The following is a 23,320-nucleotide window of genomic DNA, read 5'->3' as shown; positions in this document are numbered from 1 at the left end:
CGATAACATAGAGAACATACTATAAAGAGAAACAGGGCGGAAGATACAATACACGAAAACATAGAGAACATACTATAAAGAGAAACAGGGAGGAAGATACAATACACGATAACATAAAAGAATATACTAAATACTATAACAGAAGAACAAATCATGATTAACAGCATTATACCAAATGTCACTAACTCATTGTTCTAAACAAAAGGTGATAATAAATGTGGTATACAAGATAACTTTAATGTGAGACTACTTCACGGCTTAGCAATTTGTTTGCTGAAGTCGCGTTTTGTAACCAGAATCTCTTGCAGGGAGAGCGTATAGTATGGGTACGACTCATCACATTATGACCTTGATAAAAACAAACTAAATCTAAGGTAGTCAGTACTTCAGTATGAAAGACAACTGAAAACTTACATCAATACAAGCGACAAACAAAACAGTCGATTCATAGTACATTCAGTAGAAAGGGGCCTATAATGCTAACTTTATGATTCCTTAGTTTATACATCAGGAATATATATATTAATTGGATCCGACATGTGGTAGGATGTGTGCTTTCTGCTTCATTTCCTGTTCCTTGATTGGTTGTGGGCTTAGAGCAGATTTACCCAGCCTACTATCTACCCGATCTTAGCTCTCTCTCTCTCTTTCTCTCTCTTTCTCTCTCTCTCTCTCTCTATCTCTCTCTCTCTCTCTCTATATATATATATATATATATATATATATATATATATTCTGTATACACCAAGTAATCATAAGGAGTACCAGGTATGGCCCAGGTCATAGTATACAAATTCAATACACCGTTTTCTAGTACAAAACATACTTTTCAATTAGAACATTTAGTAGACAAAACTAGAAATTTACCAGTAAGGGGTTTAATCCATTTTATTAAACCAGTATAACTTAAAGGACCTTAGGTGGTTAATTCTATAATACCTAAGTTTATACATCAGGATTATATATAATTAATATCCGATAGGCAGTTGGATATATGATTTCCTTCTTATTTCCTGTTCCTTGTTTGGTTGTGGGCTTAGGGCAAATTCACACAATTAACTATCTGTTCGATATTAGATTATATATATAACTAGTATAAACTAAGTGATTATAGAAGGAACTATTGTGGTTACTATTTTTACTAAAGGAAGTTGTGTTTTTTCTTAAAGAATGTTTTCATCAAATATAAAGGAACTATTACAGTTAACCCTGTGAGTACCAAGTGAATACACTAGGGCTATATAAAACGAAGACCTAACAAACAATGGGATGTGTGACTTCCGCCTCATTTCCTGTTCCTTGTTTGGTTGTGGGCTTAGGGCAGATTCACACAACTGATTGTTTGTTTACTCTATGCTTTATATAACTTGTATCCATTTAGTACTCATAAAAAGGATTGTAGAGCCATTTTTACTTAACTTTCATCATATTAGAAGATATAGGATCTTCTGGAGGAACATACGAACTTTTCTAAAAGAACTTTCAACTTACTTTACACCACTAAAATCTTATGAACTCACCAGCTTAAATGCTGATTTACTCTTTCAAAATAACTTGTATTCTCAGGGAACTAGTAGACAGGTACCTGCTCTGGGATTCAGAAGATGAAGTATAGTAGCTTCACGTCTTGTTTTGTTATTTGCTGTTGGATTCAATCTTTTGTGAATCACTACTTGTAAACACTTTAATATTAATACAATGGTTGTTTGTTACTATGATTGCTATGATACATGTGTTGTGATACTAAACATGATGTCCTCCGCCCCTGAACGTTTTTGCCGTTCTGATTTGGGGGAGTGACATAACGCATGGCATGCGTGGGATTAGATCCAGGTTGAGGGTTGTGTTAGAGCCTCTCTTCCTGTTCTTGTTTGATGAAGGCTTTGTGGTTCAAATCATGACACGAACATCTGATTTGGGTACAGTCAGATGCGAGTTCAACTCATGATGATTGTGGTTGGCTTGGTAGTTAGACAGTAAGACCATGGGGTGGGTCTATGGCAGTATGGAAGTGTTAAAATACTACGGGGCAGCCGTAGCATTTACAAGGTTGAAAGGTAGTGGTGGGAGTGTTGTAAGACCATAGGGTAGCCGTAGAATACACAAGGATGATAGGCTATCAGGGAAGTGATGTAAGTCTACAATGTAGTCGTATCATTCACCAGATTGAGGTAGGAAATGGTAGGAGTGGTCGTTGAGCTAAAAGAGGATCAATGCATGCCTGGGTCAAGGCGGAAAATATTGTCAGAGGATTACTCTTATTTTGGGATGAGGATCGTTGGATCCAAGGCAAGGCTAGGCCTGTACAACATTTGATAGGGTGAGACCAATGGGTGAGGCCTGTTCGATTGTGCAGACTTGGTGACACCCATGGGTGAGGTCTGTATGGTTATGATAGTATGGGTGAGATCCAGTTGAAATTGGTTGGAGCAAGATATTGGATCACGTTTAGAGTGGGATGACTCTGTGGTTAGAAGTTGATATCCTTGTAGTTGTTAGGCTAGGGTAGCCCTTATCAGTTATATTCTTAGTAGAAGCCTGGTGGTGAGACCAGGTGTGAGACTGTCATATTCAACAATCGGTTGGGGATTTGATATCTCGGTTTAGTGGAAGGTTACCTTGGAATCAAATTTTTTTGGATAGAATGCAAGTGTAAATCTTTGGATTTCTGGATAGGAGTTATGTATCGGGTTCGAAAATGTACGAGACTCATGTTGAGAGTCATCCTTGTATATAAATAACAAATCTTTTCATTAGGAAGTTATGGTTAAGGAATCTTCCTGATAAAGGTATCAGTTGGAATTTAGGGTCAAAAGGATGTTTTTCAGTTCAAATTGCAGTAAGAGGTCCTAGTGATGATGTTTTAGGATGGACCTACTTGTGTGGAGGTCAGGTAAAGTTTTGGGGGTTTCAGAATTATACCAGTGAAGTGCTGATTTGTCAGTTAGTGGATCAATAATTGTTCACCATTAGGATGTATGAGTTCTGTTAAGGATGAGATTCGATGGTAGCATTGGAACGTCATTACGAGTGAAGTCAAGCTTTTCGGCGAATCGGGGATTTAAAAGGAATTGTTCAGATCGTCAGGTTTCCACGAGGGTGGTAAGGAGTGATTTCGAGGACGAATCTAATTTAAGTGGGGGAGAGTTGTAACACCTTATTTCAAACCGTTCCATAATTCGGGGTCATGACCCGAATATCAATTATCATAAGGCTTTGGGCTTTGGGTAAGGAGAGGTTTAGACCCATTTGGATATGGGTAATGTAGATTATGTGATCTGAGAGTTTGGCTTGTGTATTGGAGCCAAAGGGTATATTGGTAAAAAGGCGATTGGTTGGGTCTTTAATGAATTTTGGATTTAAGTTTGGAAGATTTTAAGGCAAAGGAGAGTTAATAGGATTGTAGAGCTTCTCATTAGCTTTCTATGGATATAAGGATCATCGAAATTGAAGTTAGGATGAAGAAGTAATGGCTTTCAGAAGTTAAGAGGATTCTGGGTTAATCCAGTACAATGGACGTACATAGGTGTACGATGGGCATACTGGACTAGATGATCACGGTTAGATCATGGAGAATGTTGGGTGTGCCTGGAGTACGTTGGGCGTACTCCAGTCAAGTGTAAACCCTAATATTGGGGCTTTGGACCCTATTTAAGCATCATTAACTCTTGGAACCCTCCCCATAATCAGCCTCCATCCCCCTCAACCTGTAACCTTGAAAACCTAGACTTCTTTTGAGCGTTCTTGAGCCTTTTGAGTGATTTGCAGTGTTCTTGGTGCACATTGAAGAGGAAGGAGCTCATTGGAGAAGTGTTGTTAGCTTGGAACTTGTAGATCCAGACTTTGTTCATCTTGATCTATCTTCTGGAGGTATAAAGTTTTAATCTTGATGACTTTTTCTTGTAGATCTAGTTGGGTGGTAATTTGTAATGTTTTGGTCCTATGGTTGTAGTGTTGGATAAGGTGTCTAAGTCCATAACTATTTCTAGTCAGTACTTGACCCGACCCGGCATGGTCCATTTGGGTTGCGTGGCACCATGCAATTGGATAGACTAAATGAGAGAAATAACACTTGGAGATTATTAATATATTATAAGTTCTAATATATTAATAATATTATTTGATTAGTTTGATCAAAGAATTAATTTAGAATTAATTAAGTGATCAAAAGATAACTAATTAAATATATGGGTTGATTATGTAAATCATTCATATCTTGTATAGTGGGCTAAGAGGCTCCATGGATTATCAAGTTGGGTTCCACCCATAGGATGCTCCATGGGAGTTACAAACCCATGGGTCATGGAGATGAAGAGTCATGACACATTAGGGTTTACATGGTGTAACCCTAGATGTGTCAACACTATATAAGGATCCCATTCTCCACAAAATCGGCTACACATATGAAACAAGAGGGCTAGGCCGATTTCAAGAAGTGTGTGTTCTCTCAAAAGTCTTTCCAAGAGCATTTGGTGTTGTGTGAAGCATTTGAGGCATCACACTTGGGGTGCTAGGCTCACAAGGTTTCAAGGAACACAAGCAACAACAAGGTAAGTTATTCTATCTTTCATTCAAGTTAGAAATTGTTCCCCATGTATGCTAGATAGGAATATAACCTTGGAATTCAACCTTGCATGTTAATTAGACAAACATAGATCCAAGGTTATTAGGGTTGCATGTACACTTAGGAAGTGTTAGAATGCTCAAAACCCATCATGTAGTTCTGATGATTACAAGTTACTCCATGACCTTTGAGCCTCATATTTGGTCCTTGTTGAGGTCATTAAGTCATAAAGTTTGGATCTTGAGGAGTATTATTCTTTCATGCAAGAATTAGATACCTTTTTATGAAGTTATGAAGCTTGGATTATGGTTTGAGTCCCATTAAGACATGTAAAGAAGTAAAGTTAGCAACTTTATGGATTAAGACCTTATTTAGAGGTTAGATATAGGTTTAGACGTTTTGGACTTAAGCATTAAGTGCTTAATGTGAAGTTTTGGTCCCCTGTTCAGTACGTTGGGCGTACGTATGTGTACGCTCATCGTAACACATAGATTCCCCGATATTCATGTTGTGATGAGTTGTACTTTTGGCATCATCAGGTAGTATGTAGGGCGTACAAGTCTAGTATGTGAGACATACTCATAATATTCTCTTTTTGGGCCTTGGGTCTTTTGGGAATTGGGCCATGAGATGTTAGGTCAGTTGTGGGAAGGGTAAAATGTTCATTTACTCATTAGAAGGATATAATATAGATTAGAACTTGAATTTTGGGAAATTACCTTAATTATCGATCAAGGATAATTTGGTTATGTTCAATGTGAGGATTCTGGTAGCAGCAACGCGTGTGTTCGGTTATCTTGGATTGAGGTGATTCTCCTCCCAGTGTTTGGTGGGTCGAAGGCACCAATACGGGTGCATGGATTATTGTTTTTTGTATGCTAGTTGTTTATGTGACTCTTGCATGTGTTGTATATGTTTGTATGTATATGGGGCGGGGCCTGATGAGTGTGTTGGGCGGGGCCCGATGAATACCATGCGAGGCCCGATACCCTGCGGGGCCCGATGTCGGGCGGGGGGCTAATGAATGTCGGGCAGAGCTTGATGTATGTTTAATCTGTATGGTATGTGGTATTTTGGGGAACTCACTAAGCTTTGTGCTTATGGTTTTAGTTACCATCGTTTTAAAAGGGAAGGGTCCAAATTGATCGCAGCGCATCCACCCATGTTTCCGCAATTTATGATTTTGGGATTATACTCTAATAACTATTCTTACTTTAATACGATTTTAAATGATTAAAAAGGATAAATGGTATTTATGGTTGAATTAAAAATGGAATTTTTACCTTATGACTTTTAGGTCGTTATAAGAGCTATACAAACCGACGTCGTTAAGAGTTGGAGTTTCAGGTTAGGGATATGGTACTTCTGAAAGTATCCCCTTAGAAGGGTATTTTTGGCTCCAGGAAGCGGGAAAAGCTATTCCCCAAATTTATCGACCCGCTCTTAGTTATGGATAAAGTAGGCAAGGTAGGCTACTGATTGGATTTACCGGAGGAACTCAGTCAGATTCACAATACTTTTCACGTTTCCCAGTTGAGGAAATGTATGATCGACGAGTTCGTTGTTGTTCCATTGGATGATATTCACGTGGATGATCATTTGAATTATATTGAGCGGTCGATAGCGATTCTTGATAGGAAGACGAAGGCCTTACGTAACAAGGTGGGACCCTTTGTCAAGGTGCAGTGGCATCACTGGAAAGGCTCGGAATGGATTTGGGAGCCCAAGGTAGAGATGTGCGAGCACTACCCGGTTTTGTTTTCAGTTGAGGATTTTGAAGGCGAAATCTCGTTCTAGTGGGGGGAGGGAATTGTAACACCTATTTCTGGTAAATGATTCATTTATGTTTTTAGGCATCTAAGATGTAAAAATGTGGATTTTGTGATGATCACGACGTGGTGAAGGATACACCACGACATGACCATCGATGTATAGAACGTGTATCTATTTTGTGAATCACGACGTGGAGAGCATATGGTCACGACATGACGGTTACTTGGGTGTGTAACCATAATTATGAGATTTGTGCCCATGCATTAAAGGAAGTGAGGGCTATAGTTTGCACACCCTTAGCCTCCATCACCTCCCTTTTACCCTCCAAGAAACCCTAGCCCCATTTTGATCTTGTGAGCTCCTTTTTGGTGATCTTAGCCCTTGAAGAAGAAGAAGAAGAAGAAGGCCTTTTGGTGTATTTTTCAGCTAGTAACCCCCACTCATCATCTTGTGCTGTTTTAGGACTCTTGTAAGTCCTCAAGTTCCTGCCTTTTTAGTTGAAGCATGCTAGATTTAGATTTTTGTCCTTTTTCCCCGTGTTTGAGGAGGTTTGAATGTTGGGATTTCATAAAGTTAGCAACTTTATGAGTTCTCAAGGTTCCTTTGTGACCCTTTATCCCAGATTTGGAAAGTTAGTGAGTTATGGGTTCCATGCATGAGATTTGATCTCATTTTTCTTCATTTTAACCTAACTTTTGTTCAAGACATGCATTGCACATGCATGTCTAAAAGCAATGATTTTTATGGTGCTTTGGGATGGAGAAAACCTTCTAAAAAGTTTGAGTGCTTGGCTTGGAGGATTAAGAGTTTAATGTATTAAGCTATCCAGAGCAGTTCCCACGACATGATAGATTGATCGTCACGACGTAGCAACAGACAACTTCGAGACCGTTTTCTCCTGACTTCGTCACGACGTGACCAATGGGTAGCCACGATGCGACAATCAGTTGGGGTTGACTTTGACTATTGACTTTTGACCGTTGTTGACTTGGGTCAACCTAGGAGGTTTTAGGGTGTGGATTAAAAGGGTACTCTTATGTTGCGTTTAGGTGTCTCGTAGTACCGGTCTCCTCTATCAGGGAGCTGTTGTGTTAGCCTATTGTTTGCAAGGTGACTCTTCTCACTGTCTTACTTATGCCATAACATGTACACGCTGACCAGTTGTGTGTTATTTGTTGATTGTTGTTATGTGTTACTAAGTTGTTGATAGTTAGGTTGTTCACTATTTTGATAAAACCGAATTGTCCAATTAAACAATTTGGATTGGACTATCCAGTTCGGATATTCGGATTTTTTGATTGGTTTTCACCAAAGAGGAATTATTATTTTGGATTTCGGATTGATTTTGGTTTATAAACTAAGAACAGAATAGCCTAAAAAAACCAAATAACAATTTATTATTTATTTGTTTTTAATATATCTATAATTATTATTAACTTTATAATTTCTCTTTAAAAAAAGCTCAAAAAGTATCACCTAATAAAAAAAATTAATATGCATTTTCTCTTAAAAGTTTTTTATCTATTAAACATTAAATTATAATATACCTTCTTAGTAGCTGTTTATAAATTTTAAATCACAATTAAATAATTTTTTTGCTTCTTCTATAAAATTGGATAATATCAAAATTATATGTTGTTTTAAAATGTTATGGGTTTTGAAAATTGAATTATAAAAACCGATCCAACCGAATTGTAATTGGATTAAATCGGATCGGACTTGAATTTAGTTTAGACAATTCGGATCTATATTTTGAAAACCGAAATCAATTTGGATTTACTTAATTGGATCGGATTGAACTGATCCATCCAAACGAACACCATTAGTTGATAGCTCCAGGGCGTGTTGTTAGCCCATTTGGAACTGCTGATAGTCCCTAGGATTGCTGATAACCTACTGGGCATGCTATTAGCTCACAATGTGTGTTGTTAGCCTATTGGCGCTGCTGATAGTCCCCAGGGTTGCGTATAACCCATAGTTGTTTATTTATGTTGTGTTGTATGTGATATTTTGGGGGAACTCACAAAGCTTCATGCTTACAATTGTGGATTTAAAGTACTTCATATGGTCATGGAAAGGGGTAGGCTTGATTGTACACTCTCCTTGGCAGCTTTCATGATTCCGTATTTTGTGATACTCTGATTTTGGGATGAATATATTTTGTATTTTGATACTTATGATTTTCTTGACTTGATTTTCCTGGAAACTATGTTTTTATTCAACTTAAAAATGAAAATTTTGGTTGTGATTTTTAGACGTTACAAGTTGGTATCAGAGCCCTGGTTTGAGGGATTTGGATGAATGAACACTCGTGTGATTCCAGACTCAAACTAAAGATCTGAGAAATTTCATAAAAACTTTTCAGAAAAGATAAATTATAAAACAGGAAAAGGAGGATGCGAAGTGTACAGTTAGCCAGCGCTCGAAAAGTGATTTCCTAAAATATTCATACTTTTCATATATGTTGTAACTGAGTTGTTGTTATAAAGCTGTTTGAAATGCATGCTAGATAGTAGGTTAAGGATCCCATCAAGAGTTACTTGATTTCGTGATGCCTTGTAGCCTAGGGGAATGCTTGTGATGTCATGCTAGAAGTTGAAGTTAAAACTGTTAGTTGCTATGAGTATACTATATAATTGTGCATGATTAGGATTTTATAGGCCGAAAATGTTTGGTTTAACCTTATTTTATGTTTATTGTTTGGTTGTGAACTTATGGTAGAATCATTTATTCGATCGTCTATCAGATCATGGATTATGTATAACTGGTATATGCAGAGCAGTTAGCGAGATTAGTGGAGACTTCTAGTAGTGCGGGAGGTAGTCAAGGGAACCTAGGACGAGTACCTAGGATATAGAAATACCTATGTGGAGGATATAAATGTGTGTGCTAATGAACGTAGTGTGGAGTAGCTTAGTGATTTGGGTCTTGGGAGGAAAATCTGAGTCAAACACGGATAAGTGTGGAAGGTAGTATGGGTTCGTACTACTGAAAGCAGATGATCCATACGGGATTCAACCGACAACAACACCTGCCGCGAGAATCACAATCCACAAACTGAAGGTGAACTTATACATTGCCGCCATCTACTCCCTTATTAGCCATCAACTCCTGATTCACGCCGTTTCTCATATTTTCGATATCCACTTGAAGCTCCATCGCAAGGAGTTCGTTTTCAGTATGTATATACCTAAATCAAAAGCATGGAAACCATTGTATGAGAAGCTACCAAAGGACACCATTTCAGTTTCTTGCCGGCTTTAAAGAAGAAGGAAGATTAAAGGGGCACAACTATTACTCTAAAAGGCTAACAACATACTAATGTTTAAACCTAAAAAGGGTGTTTGTATCATTTTATAAGGGACCACAGGTCATCTAATCAAGCTTGGTCAAGAGTTCACCTTTCGTACTTCCTTTCCCTTTTTGTAAAAAAAGTAAAAAATAAAAATAAAAAATACTAAAATAAAATTGAATGACCTCTTAAACCAACCTAAGTTCGTTGGTTAAAACCCTTTTTCATTCAACAAACGTTTCATAGGGTTTATAAAGGGTTTAAATCCAACAGGTTTTTGCGAGCTTCCGTTGTCCCCCCCTTGCCGGCTCTCACCAGAGTTTTCCCCCTGGTTCGTCAAGTACCATTGGCTTCTTCCCGCACTATCATTCTCGTCTCTCCTCTTTCACCGCCCTCTTCTCTCGTTCTTCCCGGCGAGTTAGGGTTCTTCGCTGAACAGAGTGCAGGTAACTATCGAAAAGCTAACCGGCGGTTTACTGTATGTGTTCCACCAATTGAATTGTTTCTCTTCATTCTTCTTACTTTATACTCTTTCTTTTTGCAGAAAGCTTCAATCTAAATTCTTATGGCTAAACCTAGGTTTGGCAAGAAACGAGGTAAGACTCAAACCTCTATTTCTTTTTGTTTCCTTTTCTCTTTCATTTGATTATTTATAAAATCATGTTGTAGGAGGCAGCAGGCCAAAAGCAAATGAATTTACAAAGAATATTAAAAACAAGCGCGCTAGAAGAAATCATGTCGAAGATGAGAAAATTCCAGATACTCCCTCCTCTCCGAGTGATTCAGGCAAGTGAAGTTACCTAATCTTATTTGGGGATTTGATGGTTTAACTTATCACAACATGAATACGAAATTGTTATAGATTTTGCTATTGTGTATAATACCATAAACTATTTTAGTGTTCTTAGCCTGTGATATAACGTTCAAACTAGTTATTGGTTGCATCTTAAGTTGCTTGCATTATGTGTTTAGGCAATTCATCTGAAGAACACGCTGATATAGCTTCAGAAGAGGAAGAAGAAGAGGTTGCTGTTTACAAGGAACCATCAATGTATGATAACCTGTTGAAGACACTTGGATCAGCTAGTGAAACAATTGCTGATGCTTACAAGAGGAGGTAGTCATTCCTACTGAAAATTAATTATCCTTCTTACTTTCTACACTTCTTTATTGACATCTTTATTTGTTCAAGAATATGAAGCCCTTTTTGCTGTTAAAAACTCATAGCATTTGTTTCCACTATGCTTAGGCAACGTGCAGAAGAAGGCAAAAGTGACACAGATGAAGAAGAGGATAATGAGTTAGAATCTTTAAGTGGTTCTGAACAAAGCGAAGATGGTAAAAAAAATACCTAATTCCATCATTATTTCCAAGAAAATCTTTCACTTTATAATTCTAACTTTTAGATTTTTTGTTTTATGATATTAGAAACTGAAACTGGATCTCTTAGAGGTGACTTGGACCCAGCTGATCTTCAAGGTTTGGCAGAAGTTGAAGAACATAGTGAAGATGATGCAGATGAGACATTTGAAAGTGATGGAGAAGAAGATTTTACAGCTGATGATCAATCTATTGCAAAAGAATCAGAAAGCACAAGGTACTGTGATATTTTTAGTGTTCTTTATGTTCAATTTTAAAAAGCTTCAACTTTGTGTATAGATTTATTTTAATATTATTGTCATCTTCATGAAGTTCATACTCTGCTCACCTGGGTTACAAATTATCAAAAGAAGAGGCTGAAAATCTTTCAAGAAAAAAAGGGAAATATAAATGGGAGGTTGATGCAGCTAACTGCAAGTGGGTAGCAACTAAAGAGCTCCTTTTAGAGGTATTCTGTTCATCTTTATGACATTTTTGACATTATATATATATATATATATATATATATATATATATATATATATATATATATATATATGCTTTTTTACCATCTTGTCCTCAATCATTCATGTAAATCTTTATTGTGTTTTCAGGATTCCTCCATGGATTCTCCTTATGGTCTAAATCCCAAGCTATATGACCATTGGTCAAATACTTACAATGCATCTGGGGGGCATGATCTTCATTCATCAAGACAAAGATCATTCTTCTCCCTTTGTAAGTGATGATAAAAAGGGCATTTTCGGACTATTTTATTTATTTATTTATTAATTAACTTGTTACCTTCTTTTATTATATAGGTAACACCTATCGGGATATATTGCACCACAACAAAAAGCCATTTTATCTTAAAGGTAGAGAAGAAGACTTGAGTATCATGGATGCCTATTTGTTGCACTCGGTGTGTACATCTTTTACATTCATTTTTTCAATACTTTCAGAATCTCACAAATAAAGTGAAAGGTTGATGATCAAGGGGTACTTTTGTAATTTGTGCAGCTGAATCATGTATTTAAAACAAGAGATCTTGTGACAAAGAATGACAAAAAGTTGTCAAACAACAAAGAGTCTAAGCATGAGGAAGTTTTAGATAGTGAGAACTTTCTTGACCATGGATTTACTCGTCCTAAGGTAATCATATTCTTGATCTAACAATCTTGTTTTAGGGCTAAAAAAAGTACCAACTTTTTACTTTTCTCTCTAATTAAACATTTTACTTTCAGTTTTCTTCTTATTAGGACATTATACTTTGAAATTACACTCAAATATATCAATGAAAGTTGCCTTATATTTGGATGAAGTTGCTACAATCTGATAGATATTTCAAAGTACAATGTTGTAATAAGAGTGAAAGTAGGATTCTTTATATGTGTTTTTCACTTATTAATGTATTATCTAGTGTTGGATTATAAGTTTTGTGATGAATTTCAGGTGTTGATCTTGTTGCCAATGGCAAGTATTGCATATAGAGTAATAAATAGGCTGATTCACTTAACTCCTTCAGGGCATAGGGTAAGCGTAAATCTTTACAATGTTGATATATTTTTAAAAAGTTATGAAAAGATACTTACTTTTGGGTGGGTCCCACTCCCACAGGTTAATGTAGAGCATATTGGTCGATTCTGTGATGAATTTGGGCATGGAAAGTCTGATGATCAGGAGGATGAAGATGAAGATGGTAAAAAATCAAAATCTTGGAAAACATCAAAGCCATCAGATTTTCAAACACTTTTTGGAGGGAATAACAATGATCATTTCATGATTGGCATCAAGTTTACCAAGTAATTTTTTCATGAGTGTCTTGTAATTTTCTTGATTTTTCTCGGTGATTTGTGTTTTAATCATTGACATTTTTGTTTATTTTGTAGGAAGACTATAAAATTGTATAGTGATTTTTATACATCAGACATGATTGTTGCTTCTCCTCTTGGTTTGATCACAGTGAGTACTACATTTCAAAACTGTTTCTCCTTTTTAATTACTGTTTATTTAATTTTAAATCTAACTAGGGTAATATTTGGGTTGGGGGGGGGGGGGTTACTCTGTAAATTTTCTATTAGGCAGGGATCATTTTTGTAGTTTTTAAAAATACGGACCATTTCTACAAAAAAATCTGCACAGGGACCTTTTCTGTATATTACGAGGACAGTTTTTGTAATTTATTTTCTACACAAGGACCAAACCTGCCAACATCCGAAAGTCTTAAGACACATGGACCATTTCTGCAAGTTACAAGGATAGATTTTGTAATTTATTTTCAACACAAGGACCAAACCTGCGAACATACGAAAGTCTTAAACACACGGACCATTTCTGTAAAGAAAATTCTGCACAAGGACCTTTCAGTAAATTACATGGATAGTTTCTGTAATTTTTTTTCTACATAGGGACTAAACCTACCAACATATGAAACTCTTGTGGTCAAAATCTCAAACCTAAAAATATACTCAATTCAAATTAGTGTATATTATAATTATAATTTTATTTTTTTTTAGAAAATCGGGGAGGCTGAATTGGAAAAGGAGAAGGATGTGGATTATCTGTCTTCTATTGAGGTAATTCATAATCTTCTTTTATATAATGAAACACACACAGTGACACGTGTTTCTTGCTTATTACTTGTGATAATGGAAGGGGATTTTGTGAATAGGTGTTGATTGTTGATCATTCAGATATTATAGCGATGCAGGTAAATTATCTGAATAAAGTTTCTATTAAATTAATTTTTTTTTCTTTTGATTAATATTTTTAATTAAAATTTCTTTTCCAGAATTGGTCCCATGTGAATACTGTTGTTGAGCAGTTGAATCGCATTCCATCAAAGCAACATGGAACTGATATAATGCGAATAAGACCATGGTATTTAGAGAACTTAATTCTTTTTCTCCCCTTATTTGCTAAAATTACCAAAATACCCCTGCTTCTTCCCTTATTTGCTAAAATTACCAAAATACCCATTATAGGTACCTTGATGGACAAGCTAGGTTTTATAGGCAAACAATTGTGTTAGGAACTCATGTAAATCCAGGTAAAATCTGTTGAGTGTTATTTATTTATTTATTTTATATAATAATATTATGGCATTTAAAATTATCTTCTTTTATATTTCCTTAGATATCAACGCGATGTTCAACAACCATTGCCTCAACTACAAAGGAAAGGTGAGCAGATATTTTTCGAGTCTTTATTTTGATTTTTATCTTATAAATGATAAATGATGGATATTTTTATTTTCTTTTTGGAGCAAGTGATTTTGATATAAAGTTGTGTAAAAATTAAAATTATTTGTTAGGTGAAACTTTCATGTGAGCACAAAGGTGTTCTTCCAAAAGTTTTGCTTCAAGTGAGACAGGTTTGTATTTTTTTTTTTATAAACTCTCTTCAAATCTTTATCCTATTTATTTTTATTTTATTTACCAAGTGTAATTTTTTACTAAAAATATTATCTTTATTTTCTATTCAACATTTTAACATTCAGATCTACGAGCGTATTGATACCGAATCAATAGCGGATGCTGATGACTCCCGCCTTGAATACTTCAAGAAAAAGGTTTTATTTTTTTTTTCTTTTAAAAAAAAAACAATGTGTGCAAAAGACTTAAATGCCCTCCCCTCGTCATCACATTTGACAATTTTCATGTTTCTTGTTTTGTAGGTGTTCCCAAAGATTAAAGATTCTGTTCAGGTATTATAATTATGGGCTAAATGCTTATTATACAATTACATTTCTTGCATTCAGCTCTTATTTTATTTTAATAAAAAATAAAGAAAAGTAAAATGTTTTTATAATGTGTAGGGTGGAGTTATGATATTTATTAGTTCTTACTTTGAGTTTGTTCGTGTACGAAACTTCTTGAAGTCTCAAGATGCATCCATGTGTCTACTTGGAGAGTGAGAATTTATTTATTTATTTATTATTTTTTTTAAATCATAAAATTGTTATATAGTATTTAATTAATCATTTTATGACATTTTAGGTATACAGAACAAAGTGATATATCACGTGCACGAGTTTGGTTCTTTCAAGGAAAACGGAAGATTATGTTGTACACTGAAAGAGCCCATTTTTACCACAGATATAAGGTAAATTAAATTAACCTCCTTTTTTTTATAAACCCAATTTCAGTAAAAACTATTATATTTTTTGTTTAACCAAATAACCATTGAATTAATTTCTAACTTATGTTGTATTGAAAAACAGATTCGTGGAATTCAGAATTTAATAATTTATTCACTTCCGGAGCGGAAAGAGATTTACCCCGAGGCATGTTCTTCTAACCCTAATTTTCTGTTTAGTTTACGAAAATACCCTCTTTTGTATATACTATTTTTTTTCATAATGTGGGTTTTGACTTTTTTTTTTGTTGATGCAGATTGTGAATATGCTTGAAGGATCACATAGCATGAACTGTACAGTGCTATTCTCACGCTTTGATCTTCTTCGGGTAAACCATTATTATTTGCTACTATACTTTTTCCTTTTTTTTTTAAATCTTTTTTAATTATTTTTAAAATTTTTTGTTCAGCTGGAGAGGATTGTGGGGACCACCCCGGCAAAAAGAATGGTGACGTCAGATAAGCGAATATTCACTTTCTGTTAGAAATATAGTCTCCTTCAACAATAGAAGATAGTTACCTCAAAAAATTTAACTTATTATATATCATTCTTTGTTGAGAACAAAAATTGCACCATTGAACTTGCTGGATTTTTTGCTTTATTTAAGAATGGTGTAAAGTTTTTATGAGTAAAAAACTTGAGTTTGGAGTATTATTGTGACAATGTGGCATTTCTAATCTTATTTAATGCATTGATTGTTATTTTTATTTAAAAAAAAGAAAAAAGAAAAAAGAGGATAATGGTATAAGATCGTACATAATCGAAGTGGTTTTGTATTTGTCAAGATAAACATCAAAAGATGATAGGTTTCTATTTGACTTTGGAGAAAATAAAACATTTTCTATGCAAAAGCTTGTCCCATTTTGTACGACCTGATATTGTTGATATTGTATGTATGATTGATTTTGTTGTTATTAATTTTGAAAAGTATTTCTTAGATATTAGAATAATTTGTATGATACCACTATTGACATACAAAGATCTCAAACATTTTCTTATTATTATGCTCCAAGTTGAACTCAAATTGAACTTCACGTATGAAGGAAATATGAGCCTGTATACATAATTAGTTATATAATAAAGAAAGTTCATTTATTATAGGAAAGATATTACATGAAAAATAGAGGGAAAAACAACATAAATCTTTAGTCTTTGTTTTCATGTAATGCCTAAAAATGGAGAACATTTAGCTTAGTAAATTCAACATCATCAATGATGTTTACTTCTTATCACTTTCTTTTAATGAATTCTTGACAAAGTTGAAAAAAATGTGCGGATGGGTGATAGTCTTTGACCAATGACATATGTCATCACATCTATAACAGGAACCATCGGAGTTATATGATGTCCCAACATTATGTCATGCCACTTTGGTCCTCTTTTATGGTTTAACATTGTTTTTTTTGTGGATCATGGTAATTATTATTTTCCAGCCATGACCATGATTATAAGAATCACCTCTTCCACGACTAGAATTATGGTTATGGTTTCAGCTAAAACAGCTACAACCAAAGCCACGGCCACATCCTCGTCTACGTGTATTGTTTCTAGGATCATTATTATTGGTAGAATTTTCTTCACGAAGTGCTACTTATCATGTCGGAGGGGATTGGTGGTTTTTCATCAAAAGCTCATTGTTTTGCTCTGCAACAAGGAAACATGCATTCAGTTTAAAATACTTTGTGACCTTTGCATCCGATGTTGCATCAAGGAAATGTTTGTTGCATGAAATATGGAGTAAGTTTCTCCAACATATCTTCATCAATAACCTCATGTCCGCAATATTTAAGTTGTGAACATATTATAAACAAAGCCGAGTTGTATTCATTCATTTTCTTAAAGTCCTGAGACCTCAGTGTTCTCCATTTATCTCTAACATTTAGAAGTATAACTTCCCTTAGACGATCAAATAAGTCTTTCAATCGGTTCAAGAGAATGCTTGGATCAGTAATATCAAGATATTTAAATCTCAACATTTCATCGATATGCTTACAAAGGAAAACCTGTACTTTCGTTTTTTCTTGTGCAATACACTCTTCAATTTTATTTATTGTATTAGGAATGTCCATGAACTCAAGATACATTTTTATATTTATCATCTATGGCATATAGTTTCTTCCACTGACTTCAAGTGTTACAAACTCATGCTTTGCAATGTTGGACATAGCATAACTTGATTAAGATGTAATTTTTACTTGTTTAATCATCTTGATTAGAGCTCTCGTGCGGATAACGTGTTATAAATTCAACGTAATTTAAATAAAATTAACAAAATTAAACTAAAACTTTTGTGAAGAGGATGAAGAAGACTTGATTTTGAATACTTAGTAGAATGTATTCAAAACGATGTGTCTTTCGTATTTACAATGGTGGTATTTATGTCGGTAAAATCACTAGATATAATCAATGTACTCTTACACATATTTGACATTATTGATATTATGGTTGACAACGTTATTTACAAAAGAAAAAAAAACCAATATTTGTAAAGTATTTGTTATTGTCTTCGTCTTTTGTTCGTCTTTCGATTGAGGTGTAAGTTCTGTTCACCATTGTGATATAATCCCCCATCTATCATAAAAGTTTGAACAACTAGTAAAGTACGGACCATAGCTTATCAGAAACTTCTATTCCTTTTTTATTTTTCCAAAATGAAAAAATATCTAAATTGTTAAATTCTCGAAGTCACAAATTGTATAAAGTATGATCCAATACTTTCATAATTCGCTATTAGGGTTGTCAATTGACATAATTTGTGCTTGTTTGTTTGCTAGCTTCGTTTAGATATTATAAATTTGCATTGAAATATCCAACAATAACTATCCAAACAATCCACTTTCATACCCCATGGCAACAAGAAACACATATACATATATACAACACACAAAGGAACAACACATAGAAAGCCTAATTTTGGTAACTTGTTGCTAAAGAATAGTTAAACAACAACACACTTAAACTTTTAATTCATCTATTCACATTCTATTCTGCATAATCCTTCTTATAACCCCAATCCTTATGAACCCAACGCCTCAATTTCTGCATGTCATAAAATTAAACCAAAACAAAAAGAAGCATCATTTATCAATCTTGATTGCTAATTTGAGATCATGAAAGAGATTCAATTACACTTGCCTTCACCATAGAGTTGTTCAAAGCGAGCAACAATATGTTTCCCATACGTGTACTTCTTCAATGAATTCAAATGGATTTTAATCCTACCAAGTAACACTTCCCTTTGGGGCCCACTACATGTTTGAAGAACCTTTTGTACCACATAATTTGCAAATTGGTCCTTCACCATCACCTAACACATCAAAATACAATACACAATTACCAAAATACCTCGTAGAACCGTAGTATTCCAAAGCTTGCTTTCATGGGATACTAGTTTCAATAAGTTGAGAAAGGGCATTCATGTCTTTTGCACAGAGTGAGTTTCATTATTAGGATTTGATTTGACTCACCAATAAATTATCGTTGCCTTCACCATATCCAATAATCTCTTGGATCATGATTTCTCTTGTATCCAAGTCACCATATTCCAAACATTTTTCAATAACATTTGATGCAAATTTGTGTTGACTTAGTTGTACTATATGACCTTCCAACTTATGTACAATTTTACTTCTTTCCTCCGGTTTTCCACCTTCCAACACATACTACCAAACACCACAAGCAAACAAGTGATTATAATTGAAAAAATGACCATTTTACCCTTCTGTTTGCGAAACAAAAACAACTCAACTTTTCACAAAAAAAGGGTCTTTGAGTTTTAAGTTGATGGATCTTTTGATTTAGAGTTAACAAACCTGAGTTACATAATTTCCATACTGATCTTGTGAAAGATCATAAACCGATTCCAAAATTTCATCCACTATAAATTGGCTGTGAAGTTCATCAGTAGAGTGTTCTAGAACCCTCTATGAAGAATAAAAACAATATAAAAATGAATTTACCACATTATAAAAAATAAATAAATAAATCAAAATGCGACAAATTTTAACCTGTATGACACGGCAACCGTATGGATGTTTTGACAAGGCTGCAACTTGACCACGAAAAGATGAGATCACAAACCTGATTTTATCGGTTGGAATGCTTTCAATACATTTTTGTATCACATGATTTCCATTTTGATCACGAACACATTTTAAAACATGCCCATTGAGTTCATGGACAAGCTTTGTTTTTTGTTCTAGATCGATAGCATCAAGAGCCTACGAGAAATTTAGTAAAACATACGAGTTAAAATAATGATTGAGAAGGGTATTCACGTCTTTTTACACAAGACAAGACTCGACAAGCTTTAGAGGGGATATTTTTTATTATGTCTTTTGCACATACAACATATCTCATCCTACTTTTTTAGGTGCGAATACTTTTTGTCACTCAGATACAGTCCAATGCATGTCAAACACAGTAAAACCTCCTGTCCTGTAATGTTCTATGTGGGCCATAGTGGAAAGAAGAGGTCTAAAATACTATACCTTTTGGATTACACGACAACCATACATTTGGAGGCTTAAAGGCAATATTTGACCTTCAAGTTGGTTTCCAAGCTCCCTTCTTTGTTCAACACTTCCATACTCAAAGAACTAAAAATATAAGAAGACACGAATTATGCAAACCATATTTTATGGCATTTGTTGTGCTAAAATGAAATATTGTTTGTATATTCTGTCTAAAAACCAACTTTATTGAATAAATTGGGAAAAACCTAAAACGTTATTGCATAAATTAAAGTATACAATAAGGTGTGGTGGTGGTATCTCACCTTTTGAATAACATAATTACCGAAAACATCTGTCATTAGTTTGGAAGCATGAGGAAGAACTTCGTTAAATACAGATTCTTTCTCCTCGTTGCTACAAATTTCCAACTTCTGCTGAATGAAACGACTTCCATGTTGATCAACACTGCACCAATTGTATAAGAAAAAGCAAATAGCTTCGAGTTTATTATTAATCGACGTAATGCAAAAAGAAACAACAACTAATTCGAGAAATTAAAAAGAGAAAAAGAAAAAGGGAATTAGAACTTGCCTGAACTCAACAATATGTCCAAAAATGTCCGATAGCTCTAACCTCCTACCCTTACCCGATTTCAACTCTTCAAGAAAAGAATACGTTTTCGGATCATCAATAACCTGATTTCCCAAATTACCCTTCCACCCCCGATACATCCCTTCATTCCTCCGACCAGAATAACTAGCCCCACCAATCGGAGACCCCGGAATTGCCGGACTTGCAAAGGGCGAATTCGTAAATTGTGAAAAATCCAAATTTCCCGGGCTACCAAAATAATAAGAACCCGTTGTCCCTACCCTTCTCGAGTCAAACCCTAAAGATTGTAATTTCGGATCCTCCCCACGAACCGGAAGTTGAAAGGGTACCCCAAGATGTCCATAAAAATTATTAAAATGTGACAAATTTACCCCTGGGGTTTGACTTTGACCACTAAAAGGCGCTGGAAGAGGGCTATTAGGAAGATATCCGGTTGCATATGGTGAAAATGGTGATGGGTTAAACCCGTATCCATGAAAGTAACCCGTGGGTATTACATTCGGGTAAATAAATGCTGGATCTTGGGCATATGGTGGGGTGAACCCGGAGGATTGTAAAATCGGTTGCACTTCAGACACAAAATTGGTGGGATTTTGAAGAAATTGATTCATATTCATTCCAATGTATGTTTGAGGTAATGAAACGATTTGAGGGTGGGCCCCATGAACATGAACATGAGACATATTTCTTTGTTGTTGGTGATGTGGATGTTCTTGGTTTCTCGCAGTTTCTAATTTTGGAATGTTGGAGATGTTGAGAGATGCTATTCGGTTTCTTAAAGTGGAAACATCGGTTTCTGAACTTGAAATTGAAATCGTAGCAGTTGTAGGATTGGAGTCATTGTGGTTATCTTCTTCTTCTTCTTCTTCTTCTTCTTCTTCTTCATTTGGTTTGTGTGTAAATGAGTGAGATTGATTGTATTGAGGTGACTCAGGTTGAGGAAGATCTTCCTGTATGAAAATCTACTTTTAGTAACTAAATCCCTTATGTGATCATTAGCTAGATGCAAGAAATAGCAATGTCTACTTTCATTTCTTTATATTACAACATTGTACTTTCAATTCTTTTATAATTAGGATAATGTACTTTGAAAAATCTACCCACAAAAAGCTTCAATCATTTTGATTTTTAAATGAGGAAGAACATTACCTGTTTAGGTGATCTCTCATCATCATCATCAGATTCTTCCTTATGAGTAGAAAGATTACTATGATCCAATTGCAATGAGCCACTATAAGAATCATCAAAAGAAGTCATTTTCCTATTATTTCCTGTATTTCTTATATTCCGAAAAATATTTCGACTTTCACCCGAAACCAATGGTGGAGGAAGCCTAGGATTCAAATTAACATGAGCCCAATAATATGCAAAATAAGATGGATCAGCTCTAAGTTGCTCTTCAGATTCAGGAACATTAGTAACATCTGTAACAAAGTGTTGCCTAAACATAAGATTCTCAATTGCTGCAAATGAACCTTCAATACTTGGAGGAGCACTTCCACTTCTATTTGGGGGTATATTAGTCTTTCTTTCATTAAATCTTTGGCCCTTTGATCCCAATCCCATGTCCTCAATTCCCATATTTATATCATTGTGTGAAGCCCATTTTCTATTTGCTTCAATTATTCGAATCGGACTTTCTGTCGCCATTTTGACACGTTTTTTTGATAGCTTGGAGTTGTGAAAGATCAAAAGTTCTTCATTTTTTGTTGGAAGTTAAAGAACTATCTATGACTGCAATTAGAGTGATTGTTATAATGGGATGAATGAAAAAGCAATGTTTTGTAAAAGTAATAAAGAAATAATTCTTGACAAAAGGGTAAAATGGTCATTTATGACAGTTCAAACGGGTTAAATGCAATGATATAATAGAAAAAATGGAAGTAGGATGCTATGATACACAAATAAATGAAACCAAAAAGGAAACAACATTTCTTCATTTTTACAAGAAAATTGAAACATTTTCTCATATAGTAAGCTTTGGTGTTGAAATTATCTGTTAGCCACATCATTATTCTAAATAAATTGGTAATACTGAAGTTGGGTGTACAAGGTTCTTCTATTTTGTCTTTGTTGAGGGGTGTTTTAGGTATTTCATGAATAGTCAAAAGAATTTGTAAGAGGTTGTAAATTATCTACAAACCCTACACAAAATTTGGTTCACAATCGTCCAAATTGTGAATCAAGACATAGGACCAAACAAACTTTTCAGGGCTATTTCCTATGGCCAGGATGAGGAGGGTAATTACGTCATTTTCACTTTGGGTGTAACCGTGTAACAATATCAAACTCTTTCAAATGCATGTCAAACAAAGTACAAATGTTTTACTATGTCATGTCATGTCCTATGCAAAAAATAGGCCTAATAAAACATAAAAAGTAAAGTATTATATATCAACTAGAAATCAGTAACTATATTTCTACTTATAGATAACTTTTAATTTGAGTTTATAAACACTAACAAATTATAACAAAAGAAAACATATGAAACCTTGTGGAATTTCAGAAAGATTATTGTTTTTCTTTACATGACTTCAGCTTTTCCCACAAATCATCAACCTTCGTAGCATATCTCCGTAAACAAACAAATACAAACGACTTCAAGAACTCCCCTTAATAAACTCAACTCACACATATAACCATGTTTTCGCTTCAAGTTAACCAAAACCCATACGCAAACAAACACAATTACACAATCTTCACCAATCAACACTAAATTTCAACGATTGCCGAATTCGAATTCTTTAAATTAACAAAAACGCATATGAAAAAGATTCGGTACTTTGAATATTTATTGCAAAGAAACAAAAGGGTGGAGTCTTTATTGAGTAAGGGTATTGAAAAGCTAATAACTTCAACTAGACAGAACCCTAAAACAAAAAAGAAAAGAAAAGGAAAAACTCTATATTTTGGGAAAAAATCGAAAGAAAACAAGATTCTCACCTGGGTTTTGTCTAAAAGAGCTGAATACGAAGTTCTTGAAACCCTAGATTCTATCAAGTAGGTATTGACGATGATGATTAAGAGTGATCAGCGAGAGAAAAGTGAGTTGAAAATGAAGTAGTGTGGGGCTTGATGGTTGATATTTTGTATTTGGTATTTGGTATTTGAAGGTGTAAAAGAAGGTG

General features: G+C 34.7%; 2 protein-coding genes across 3 annotated transcripts; one reads left to right on the top strand and one right to left on the bottom strand.

Moving 5' to 3' along the window:
• Window positions 1-9,861: 9,861 nt before the first annotated feature.
• NOF1 (U3 small nucleolar RNA-associated protein) lies at window positions 9,862-15,780 on the top strand. Its single transcript, XM_079010620.1, has 26 exons — window positions 9,862-10,075; window positions 10,174-10,225; window positions 10,299-10,415; window positions 10,602-10,746; window positions 10,879-10,967; window positions 11,058-11,226; window positions 11,322-11,457; window positions 11,603-11,726; window positions 11,810-11,910; window positions 12,009-12,140; window positions 12,441-12,521; window positions 12,606-12,790; window positions 12,878-12,950; window positions 13,505-13,564; window positions 13,660-13,698; window positions 13,780-13,868; window positions 13,973-14,037; window positions 14,124-14,170; window positions 14,302-14,361; window positions 14,488-14,559; window positions 14,665-14,694; window positions 14,806-14,900; window positions 14,987-15,092; window positions 15,211-15,273; window positions 15,383-15,454; window positions 15,536-15,780. The coding sequence occupies exons 2-26, from the start codon at window positions 10,195-10,197 to the stop codon at window positions 15,608-15,610; spliced, it is 2,256 nt and encodes a 751-aa protein (XP_078866746.1). The 5' UTR covers window positions 9,862-10,075; window positions 10,174-10,194; the 3' UTR covers window positions 15,611-15,780.
• Window positions 15,781-17,946: 2,166 nt separating this feature from the next.
• Window positions 17,947-23,320, bottom strand: LOC145061044 (pumilio homolog 5-like). Of its 2 annotated transcripts, none has more exons than XM_079008406.1 (10): window positions 23,136-23,320; window positions 21,342-21,926; window positions 20,172-21,142; window positions 19,904-20,045; window positions 19,617-19,724; window positions 19,134-19,346; window positions 18,939-19,049; window positions 18,594-18,788; window positions 18,262-18,433; window positions 17,947-18,165 (listed from the first exon to the last, which is right to left on the bottom strand). In XM_079008406.1, the coding sequence occupies exons 2-10, from the start codon at window positions 21,840-21,842 to the stop codon at window positions 18,143-18,145; spliced, it is 2,436 nt and encodes an 811-aa protein (XP_078864532.1). In that variant the 5' UTR covers window positions 21,843-21,926; window positions 23,136-23,320; the 3' UTR covers window positions 17,947-18,142. The 2 variants fall into 2 exon arrangements, with proteins under 2 accessions (XP_078864532.1, XP_078864533.1); XM_079008407.1 differs by lacking the exon at window positions 23,136-23,320 and adding an exon at window positions 22,684-22,770.

The sequence above is a fragment of the Lactuca serriola genome, chromosome 7 (assembly GCF_051521515.1).
Source record: "Lactuca serriola cultivar US96UC23 chromosome 7, Lser_US96UC23_V15, whole genome shotgun sequence".
Lineage (NCBI taxonomy): Eukaryota > Viridiplantae > Streptophyta > Magnoliopsida > Asterales > Asteraceae > Lactuca > Lactuca serriola.
Note: the sequence above shows the minus strand (reverse complement) of the source record. Positions and strands in the feature narration are given on the sequence as shown.

What these genes read in the sequence shown, in the direction of transcription:
- LOC145061044 (XM_079008406.1), bottom strand. Translation starts at nt 21,842, where the DNA reads ATGGCGACAGAAAGTCCGATTCGAATAATTGAAGCAAATAGAAAATGG. An exon ending in ACGGTTGCCGTGTCATACAG is followed by an intron (nt 19,050 to 19,133) that starts GTTAAAATTTGT and finishes TATTCTTCATAG; the next exon opens with AGGGTTCTAGAACACTCTAC. An exon ending in ATGGAAATTATGTAACTCAG is followed by an intron (nt 18,789 to 18,938) that starts GTTTGTTAACTC and finishes GGTGTTTGGTAG; the next exon opens with TATGTGTTGGAAGGTGGAAA.
- NOF1 (XM_079010620.1), top strand. Translation starts at nt 10,195, where the DNA reads ATGGCTAAACCTAGGTTTGGCAAGAAACGAG. An exon ending in ATTATCTGTCTTCTATTGAG is followed by an intron (nt 13,565 to 13,659) that starts GTAATTCATAAT and finishes TTTTGTGAATAG; the next exon opens with GTGTTGATTGTTGATCATTC. An exon ending in TTTTGCTTCAAGTGAGACAG is followed by an intron (nt 14,362 to 14,487) that starts GTTTGTATTTTT and finishes TTTAACATTCAG; the next exon opens with ATCTACGAGCGTATTGATAC.